The 9,498-nt window shown below is 60.2% G+C and overlaps 2 protein-coding genes across 2 annotated transcripts in view; one reads left to right on the forward strand and one right to left on the reverse strand.

Moving 5' to 3' along the window:
* On the forward strand, positions 1 to 2,253 carry NKIRAS2 (NFKB inhibitor interacting Ras like 2; the record flags this gene model as incomplete). The annotated part of the gene is given in 3 exon segments (XM_021377929.1): positions 1 to 148; positions 255 to 496; positions 1,054 to 2,253. Coding segments are annotated over 3 exon segments (576 nt in total). The 3' UTR covers positions 1,294 to 2,253.
* LOC110388535 (zinc finger protein 385C-like) overlaps positions 2,369 to 9,498 on the reverse strand; it is a 55,448-nt gene continuing 48,318 nt past the window's right edge. The window contains exons 5-9 of the mRNA XM_021377928.1: positions 8,300 to 8,459; positions 7,218 to 7,547; positions 5,963 to 6,150; positions 5,569 to 5,667; positions 2,369 to 5,021 (exon numbers count right to left, since the gene is read on the reverse strand). Of these exons, the coding sequence (XP_021233603.1) occupies positions 4,800 to 5,021; positions 5,569 to 5,667; positions 5,963 to 6,150; positions 7,218 to 7,547; positions 8,300 to 8,459 (999 nt within the window). The 3' untranslated portion in view covers positions 2,369 to 4,799. The remainder of the gene's footprint in view (positions 5,022 to 5,568; positions 5,668 to 5,962; positions 6,151 to 7,217; positions 7,548 to 8,299; positions 8,460 to 9,498) is intronic.

Raw genomic sequence — 9,498 nt, forward strand, 5'->3', positions numbered from 1 at the left:
CGGCGCCGCCCCGGTGCTGTTCCGCGCGCGGCTCCGGAGCGGCGCTGAGGCGGCATGGGGAAAAGCTGCAAGGTGGTGGTGTGCGGGCAGGCCGCGGTGGGCAAAACCGCCATCCTGGAGCAGCTGCTGTACGGGAACCACGTGGTCGGTGCGTGCCGGGGGCGGTGGGCGCGGGGGGTCGGGGCCCCGCAGCGTCCCCGGGCGGGGTCTGCGGCTCCGGGACCCCCGTCACCCTGCTGCCTCCCCCCGCCCAGGCTCGGAGATGATCGAGACCCAGGAGGACATCTACGTGGGCTCCATCGAGACGGACCGCGGCGTGCGCGAGCAGGTGCGCTTCTACGACACGCGGGGGCTGCGGGACGGCCTGGAGCTGCCCAAGCACTGCTTCTCGTGCACCGACGGCTTCGTGCTGGTGTACAGCACCGACAGCAAGGAGTCCTTCCGGCGGGTGGAGCTGCTCAAGAAGGAGATCGACAAGTGCAAGGACAAGAAGGAGGTGAGCGCTGCGGGGTGAGGAGCGCTCCCGTCCTTTGGCGCTTCCCACCCGCGGAGCCGCCGTGCCTCTGCCGGTCACCGGGGGGTGAACGGGGTGCTGCTCCTCGAGGCCCCCGGCTGTGACCGGCGGGTTGCTCTGGCGTCGTGATTCCGCAGCTGCTGTGCAGAAGGGCTCCGGGTGGAAGCAGGTCTGCGTGCCTCGCTGATGGCGAGAGCGGGGCTCGGCTCCTTTGGCTCCTTCATAAGGGGCTGCTGGTTTTATTGGCGTTGGCTGAGATCTCTCTTCTTGGCCGCCCAGTTGCGTCTTTTCCTGCAGGCCTCCGCAGTGCTACATGCAAAGCTGCGCTGTGGGCCCTTCCGTTTTGGGACTGGTTTGAAACAAACCCAAACAGAAGGGCGGAACCGGCCCAAGGGAGCACTGGGAAAGGCGTTCTGAGAGGGAGCATTAACTGCAGGGCAGGGCCTGGCACTGAAGGCGTTGCCGAGGCAGAACCGGGCAGCATTGCTCAGCTCTGCTTTGGTTACCAAGCGGGTTTTTCCTCACCTGTTTCTGAACAGGTCACTATTGTGGTTTTGGGCAATAAATGTGACCTTCAGGAGCAGCGCCGGGTGGACCATGATGCAGCCCAGCACTGGGCCAAGGGCGAGAAGGTGAAGCTGTGGGAAGTGTCCGTGGCTGACCGCCGTACGTTGATCGAGCCCTTCATCTACCTGGCCAGTAAGATGACGCAGCCGCAAAGCAAGTCTGCTTTTCCCCTGAGTCGCAAGAACAAAGGCAGCGGGTCTGTGGATGGCTGAGCCTCGTCCTGCGCTTCCATTGCCACCTCCTGTTCCTCACCTCTCTCCTTCCCTTGCACATACCTCCTGCTGAGCCTGTTTGGTGTTAAGGAGCCTGCAGGAAGCCTGGTGGCATAAGGAGTGGGCTTCCCAGGGCTGGGGATGGTCTTTGAGGAGGAGAGAGGTGACCCATCTCCCTGTACTGACACGAGAGCTGTTTTCAGGCCCTGTCAGTGTTTAAGGCACTACAGGAAAGCCAGGATTCACCGAGTGCACCCCTCTGCTCTCAGGGCACAGGCTGACACTTGCGGGCTATGTGCTGCCTCTGAGGAGGCCCAGCACGAGGCTGGCCAGCAGCCTGGGATCAGCTTTGCACCTGAGCACAGCCAGGCCCCAGGAAAAGATTCCCCCTCTCAAGAGCAGCTCTCTTTTATACTCGCTGATCCGACTTGAGAAGAACCCGTCCGTGGGCTGTGCTTCCCCAGTCTCCTTGTCCTACCCCAGATGTCTCTGTGGTGCTACAGCTTTGTCTCAGCAGGTTGCTCCTTCCCTGGCCATGTCCTCTGCACCTTGATGTCCTTGGTCAAGCTGAGTGCAGGTGAGCCTCCTGCCCAGTAAATGCCCAGTGCAGAGCAGGGCAGGGTGATGTTACGGAGGGCAGGGTCAGGCCCCACGTCTCACAGTGCCCAGCACGCTGCAGCACTCCTCTTGCTGAGGGCAGACCCGGTCCTGACCCAGGAGGCGTGGGGCTGTGCTGGGCCCATGCACACACGGGGGCAGCTCTTGCCACCCCGCAGTCGCGATGCTGCCTGTCCTCAGAACCACCACGAGACAAAAGGACGGTCCTGCCCAGCAACATGCGCTCCCTTTGGCTAGTCTGGATCTAGGGAAAAAAAACGACGAGAAAGCCCTGGCTTGTTTATACTTATTCCTTTTATTTACTGAGTAACACAATAAAGCGATGAGATTCAATTATCAAAATATTTTCCTTTTTTTTTTTTTCCCCAACAGTTATAGTACATCAAAAAATATACAATGAACATTACAGGAGGGGTACTGGCCAAGTCCCTAGAGTCTGTTATTCCGTTTTTCTAGGTTTTTTTTTTTTTTTTGGAATCAAACTGTTCACATCACTCCAAGGTTATTTACAGAGGGGCACGCCTTATTGAGCGCTATGGACTATGCCCTACTATCTAGTACAGCATATGCTAAGTCAAAGGCAGTAAATGCTTTGGATTGCATGGGAGCAGGGAGGGGTCTCTGGAGGCAAAGGGGATGCGATAGAGGCAGGATGTTCTTATGCAGCTCATTGCAGTATTATTGTTATTAGAAGGAATGGCTTTCAAGGGTTAAAGTGCCAAGTGTAGGAGTGTATCGGGACTCCACTGGTGGAGGGGTGACAGGAGCAGCCACTGCTGGCTCCAGCAGAGGCTTTTTAGAACAAAATGCAGGGGAACAACCCACTGGTGCCCAGCAGCTCCTGCAGGCTGCAGTGTGGCCATGGCTGCCTGCTCCCTGCGCTCCGGGTCTGGTGCGCGCATGCAGGGGGAGATGCGCTGCCCTCTGCTGCAGCCAGAGCTGAGAGGAGGCCCGAAGAAGAGCACAGTGAGACGGGTATGGTGAGGGCCTGGGTGGCTGCAGGCTGCTTGGCACTGAGATGCTGTCAGAGCCACATCCCTCCTGCCACCTGCAGCCCCAGACAGTGCAGGATCCTGTGCTGGGGGATGCGGGGTTGTCTCTTGGTCTGGGCCGCATGTGTCCCCTAGGTTGTGGGGTCCACTCCCTGTCCCCGCTGAGGCCAGTGCTGCAGGAGCCTTCTCCCCTCAGCTGCTCTCCCAGCTGGATCTCCCCCCTCCACCTCAGGACCTTGTCTCTACTCTGATCTTCCCATACATGATCTCCCCTCCCCGGTGCCCTCTCTCCCCTTCCCTCCTTGAGGTAGAGGGAGATGCCCTGAGCAGATAAATCCATACCCAGATGCTTCTTTGCACTCTTCTGCATGGGGAACACAGCAGCAGCAGCACTCCACGGGTCAGCACTGCCCGTGGTGCGAGCAGAGTGGCCTCCAGACATGGGAGCTGGGCCCTGTGCCGGCTCGTGGCTGCTCCCTCCATGCAGCGGTCCCTGCTGTCGCCCAAGGTTCCGGGCTCTGGGAACAGAAGCGTTACGTAGCAGCAGGTCCCTGTACACCTCCAAGACCTCATCCTGAGTGTGAGTGGAGCACACTGGGCAAAATCCTCCTGAAATCCACATGTTGCTTATGGCGAAGATGTCAGATATGTGCGCTTGTGCGTGTGGATTCCCAGATGTGCAAACCACCTCTTCCCAAGGGCTGGGCAAGAACACGGCCTTGTGCTGGGATGCTGCAGAGGTCTGGCTGGGGATGGGAGGGGGCAGCACGGCAGAGGAACCACCTGCACAGAGCTGAGTGTTGCTTTGCGTCCTTTCTGCTCCAAACAACACTCCCAGCCCTACGGACAGCACGAGCACCAAAAACGCAGACAGCAAACAAAGAGCCAGCTGCTCCCGTGGGATTGCATAGATCGGGGTGGGTCGTCACTCCAGCGTGAGGTCCTTTTGGGTTGTGACTTTCCTGCAGTTTCTATTTACAGCAGCGCTGGGAACGCAGAGAGCTGCGGGTACAGTTTTCAGACCAGGTCCTCGCTGGGTCTTCTGAGCACAGTGAAAAGAGAGCATCCGAGGGACACTGGCGGTGCCTGCTCCTTCCTCCCTGATTGTCTGGGCTGCGGGGACGCCTTCGCTTGGCGGAGTCACAAACTCCTTGGAAGCTCCTAATGGGGATGGGGTGGACGGCGAGCAACGACAGTGCCTCCCTCTGGAGAACCAAAAGTGCTTTGGGGACATTCAGCAGCCTCACAGCATCTCCCCTGAGGTAGGGGCAGGATTGTCCCCCAGGGGTGGGACTGAGGCGAACAGTTGGTGCTGAGCAGGGCTCAGAGCACAGTGTCCCCTCCTTCCCACCTCAGGGAGCGCAAACCAGATGGGAGCAGAGCCTGTGCCCAAATTCTGTGCTTCTCGGAGTGCCTGGGAAAATGGCGGTGTGCTTTCAGAGGGCAGAGGAGCGAGCTCCGGGCTTTGCCTATTGCTCTCAGAGTGAGGACGTGACCACCACGGCTGACGGCTCTTTGGTGTGGGACTGATGAGACCAGCAGGGACCGGGGCTGCTCCATCCCCGAGAGACCAGCCAGCTCCTCTCCTCCCAGTCTGGGAACTGGGAGGCAGACAAGAAGCACAGCAGGGTCCTGGTGGCTGCAGCATCATCCTCACCCCACTTGGCTCAACCACTGTGGGGCCGGCGTGGGCAGGGGGAGCGGCAGGAGGGGCGTGGTGGGGCTGGTTGGGCTCTGCCGGAGCATTGCGCACCAACAGGAGCCAGCTGGAAGCAAAGGGGAAGCCTGGGTCGATGCCTACTGCTAGGGTTTCCCATCAGCCAGGAGAGCAGTCAGTGAGGTCACGCTGCCCCGCGCAGCCCCCGTGGCACGGCCAATGGATCCTGGCGAGCGGCTCTAGTATGGCGCAAAGACGATGGGGCCCGGCGTGGTGCGGACGTGGGCCGGCGGCGTTCGGAAGAGGGCTGGTCCGAGGATCGGGGCTTGGAAGAGCGTGGTGGCAGCTGCCGGCCGCAGGGCGAGGGGCCCGGGCATGGCACACACGGCCGCGGTGAGCGGGCTGGGCAGGAAGCGCGTTGCCAGCGTTTTGGTGAGGTGCTTCTGCAGAGCCAGCTTGGACTGCGGGAGGGAGAGGAGAGCGCGTGAGGGCTGCACCGGGTGAGAGCAGCCCCTGCAGCAGCCCTGCGGCGTCTGCAGCAAACACAGCGTGCACCCCTGGCACTGTGCGGCCCCAGCCCCGCATCCTGCCCCGGCTCCTGGGCTGGTATTTCTGCCAGCTTCCCCCCACACCAGGCAGGGAGGCTCAGGTCTCCGCAGATAAATGTTTGGGCTTGGTTCAGCTGAACCATGCCAACCCCAGGCACCCAAACAGCACAGCTGTCCGCTGCCAAATGTGAGCCAGGTGGAAGGACCCCAAATGCTGCAGCTGTTCAGAGTGCTGCTGCCAGAGGGCTGAGCTCTCCCTGTGCTTTTCTTCGCATGAGGGAAAACCAGAGCCGCCTCTGAGCTCCACACCCCTCCCCAAAGGGATCCGTGGGGCGCAAGGAACTGCGACTTTGGGAACAACAGAGCGTCTTATTGCAAGAGATGTTTCATGCAGTTGGGTGTTGCAGACAGCCACCAGGTGGGTGATTTGCTGGGAGACAGATACCTTGAGAATACTCACTGCGAGGGCAGCGTTCTTCTGCAGCTTGTTGTAGGGGCTGTACTTGGGCTTGGGCGGCTTCCCGGCCAGCCTGTCTTTGTGCCGCCGGCTGCTCATGTGCTGCAAGAGGACAAGGGCCAAGCGATGGGCACCACAGTCACAGCTGGTGCCTCTCTCCCTCCCCAAAACCTGTGTTCTCCCCACAGCAGGGAAAATCCACAGGGCTATGGCAAACACATGCAGATTCCCCTTGGCTTAAGGGAGAGATTTCAAAGAGATGTGTCCTGTAAAACCCAGGACTTAAGAGACGCTCCCCTCCCACAGGCATCGTGCTGACGGATGCACACCAAACCCACTTTGCAGAGGGCCCTGCATTTCTCAGGGGAAATGCATGGCTGAGGCTCAGCGCCGTCACCTGTTTGAGCTGGGTCTCCGAGTTCACGTAGATCTCGCACACTTGGCAGTGGAACGCCTTGTTCTGGATATTGATGCTGCCCTTGTTGCCGATTCTCTTGGCCTTGTGCCCTGCCCGGGCCAGCAGCTTGCCCCGGCCACGCCGCAGCTGGGCACTGTGTCCTTCCAGCATCGACTTGTGCTTAGCGCCTGGGGACGGAGAGACACTCAGCAAACACCAAACCCGCAGTCCCTCTGCAGCAGGACCCCGTCCCAGCCCATCCCAAGATGCAGTAGCCCCTTCCCAATCCCTGCCAAGCTCCAGACCACAAGCCCTCTGCTCCCAGAGATGCCTCTGCCCCCCCCCCAAGCCCCACTCCTTCCACACGTCAGACCTTTGGAGAAATGCTATTTTCAGCGTGTCCTGGAGCCGTCGCCCTGCCCTGGGCATTAGTGCAGCGTGCAGCATCTGCGCTGCGACCAAGGTCAGAGCGGTGCCAGCACAGAGCTGGGAATAGCTCAGTGGGGTCACAGGGGGCAGGGAAGGAGAGCCCCAAATCCCACACACCTGGGGACAGGGTGCTCCGCCTGCCCCTTCCCAGCGAGGGCTGGGGGTGGGCAGGTAATCCAACCCCCCGCTAATTCCTTCTATTTTTTAAGGCGTTAAGCAAGGAGCCTGAGCTCAGCGCTGCGTGACAGCCGGAGCAGCAGCCTGCGAACATTTTGTTTGTTTGTTCTTTTTCCCCAAATCAGCGCCTGTCTTTGTAACCGGAGCTGACAAAAGCCAAAGGACACGTTCGCAGCTAAGCCCTGGGGCGGGGGCTGCTGGCTCCCAGCTCCCGCTGCGGCGGGGGGGGCTCCCCCATTGGGATCGGGGCTGCTCGGGCTGAGCATCGCGTGCAGATGGAGCCAGCGCTGCAGAGACTGCGGCACCGCGGAGCTGGGGGGCACTGGGGGGAGCCGCGCTGTGGGGCTCGTTCACTTCCCCACGTGGTTCCCGTGAGGTGGCTGCTGTCAGGTTAGAGCTGAACCGCAACAGAATACAAAGCGGCCTCCAATCGCTTAAATAAACGTATCTGAAAAGGTCTTTAATTAAGCTACATGAACAATGAGGGAGCTTCTGACCTTGCTAGAATTCACTCCTTAAGCCGCAGCGTAGATAAAACACCACCACTTTGCAAGCCACCTTAATTAACCCTTTTTAATTACAGCAACACTCATTAAGTCCCAAGGCCGCGTGGCTCTGCGCGGATCCCGTCCCCAGGCACCGCCCTTACCCGTGTTGTGAGCCTCCAGCTGGGACAGCGAGTTGACGGTCACCTTGCAGGTGGGGCAGTACAGGTGCTGCTTGCCCTTCCTGCCCTCCTTCTCGCTGTCGGGCGCCGAGCTGGTGCTGCTGCCCGACTCAACCGCCTGCGCCTCCGCTCCCTGCGCGGCCGAGGAGGTGACGCTGGCGGCATCGGACGCGGCCTCGGACAGCTCGGAGGGCGGCGGGGAGCCCAGCGGGGCGGCACTGCCCGGCAGCTCTGCGGGCGGCTGCTCGGAGCCGGGCAGCAGCGCCACGTCGGGGCTGTCACCATCCGGCTCCTTGGGGTCGCCAGGGGGGGCTGGTGGGAAGGGAGGGAAAAGCGGTGGAAGAGAAATCAACTGCGGGCAAAAGCTCTCTGTTCCTGAATGGAGATTTCAGAGAGCAGCCCCGAGCCCGGCCGGGGAGTCCTGCCCCGGTGCTCCCATCGCAGCTTTTAGCTGCAACTCAGTGCAGCTGTGCTCAGCCCCGAGGGTGTGTGCCAGACTCCGTGGTCGGGCACGGAACACTTTGTTGCCACAGACATTATCTGTGTTTATAAACACTGCCCAGAAAGACTAAACACGGGAAAAATGCCACAGCGCTGCAGGTTGGGAGCTGCAAACAGGGGTGGGTGCTGCAGAGCCCCCAGGGCTGGCTCAGGGTGCTCCCACTGTGCATGATGCTGCAGGTGCAGCAAATGAGTGCAGCCTCTGCCTGGAGCATTCCCGTCCCAACCCCCAGCAGGAAGCAAACACAGAGCAACTCGAGGAAAGCAAACCCACACTTCAGCTGCACATCGCCAAGCAGGGCATGGACATACCAGCATTGCCCCCCTCTCTGCAGCCAGGATGTGACCCCAAGGTGGAAGCAGGGCTGTGACACTCACACATCCCCATCCCTCCTTGTGCTCTGACACCTGAGGGATGCTCAGGCACACAGTGCTGCCCACAGTGGGTTGGGTTCCCATTGCTGCACAGCACCCAGACCAGCACCATTCATAGCAACGCTGCTGCACCAAGAGCAGCCAGATCATTGCACAGCACCGGGGCTGTGCCGCAGCCCTGCCCATACCTGCGCTGCTGGGGTCCTCACCACCCTCCAAACTGGGGGTGAAGTCGGCCACGCTGTCCCTGCCCGCAGCCCCCACCACCTTCTGCTTGCTCTTCATGGCCTCGATGGCCTTCAGCCTCCGGGCGTGCTTGTGGCCTTTGTAGTGGGCTTCTGCCTGGTTCTGCGGGGAAGATAGAGGGGGGCACTGCATCGGTGCTGCGGATGGACAGATGGACAGACAGACAGGTGGGTGCAGGAGCAGTCCTGGTGGTGGCAGCTCGGTCAGCCCCCAGGACATTGCTGGCTGTGAAGAATGCACCCTGTGCCCTCGATCCCTGGAGGTGACACGTGTGGCCAGGTCGGGCACAAAGCTGCTTCTCCCCTCTCACCAGAGCGCTCTGCACACACGGGCATTCAGACCAAGTATCACTGCGCTAAGCCTCCGCTGCACTGCGAGGCCGAGATAAGGATCCCGCTCTGATTAAATGCACCAAGCCACTTTTGAAAGAAGCCTTCAGAAAAATGTATGGCTTCAGAAACCTACAATGAATGGCAAGCTGTAAAAACAAAATTACAAAACGCATCGGTGGGGAGGACACGTCTCCCATTGTAACCTAGCGGGCATCTAACACGAATTTACATTCACGGGCTCCTTTCTCCCAGAGAACGCTGAATAATGACGTGCACATCGATGGGTCCATGCCTGCACGGAACAGATAAAAACATCCACAAAGAGAGGAACCCAGACATTTGTGTGCTGAGCGGTCACGGACAATGCTGCATTGTCGCTGAAAACAACCAGAGTTTGGCAATTTATGGAAGCTAAATCCAATACGAATTAAGACACCATTGCTGAGCAGCACGGATTAATTTGCTCCCAGCGCTGGGGGAGCAGCGTTGCCCCCCACGTCCCAAGGGCAGGGAATGGTGGCTGGGAGCCGGGCAGCGTGGGGACGTGGGAAAGAAAAAAGGCCCATCCAAGCGCATGGGCTGAGCAGAGCCTCATTAGCAAACACAATCAAATTCCATCAGATAACGGGGGTTGGACAGGGCCGTGCTGCAGCGCAAGTGGGTCACCAAGCATGGCTGCGCGCGGCACGGAGCAGCGTGCGGTGATTTGCAGCGGTGCCTCACGCAGCCGGGGGGAGCCCGATGGAAGCGCAGGGCAGGAGCGGCCCCGGGTTGTGCGGGGTCACTGCGAGCAGCGCGGGGAGGGGGGG

Source organism: Numida meleagris, chromosome 26 (genome assembly GCF_002078875.1).
Source record: "Numida meleagris isolate 19003 breed g44 Domestic line chromosome 26, NumMel1.0, whole genome shotgun sequence".
Taxonomy (NCBI): Eukaryota; Metazoa; Chordata; class Aves; order Galliformes; family Numididae; genus Numida; species Numida meleagris.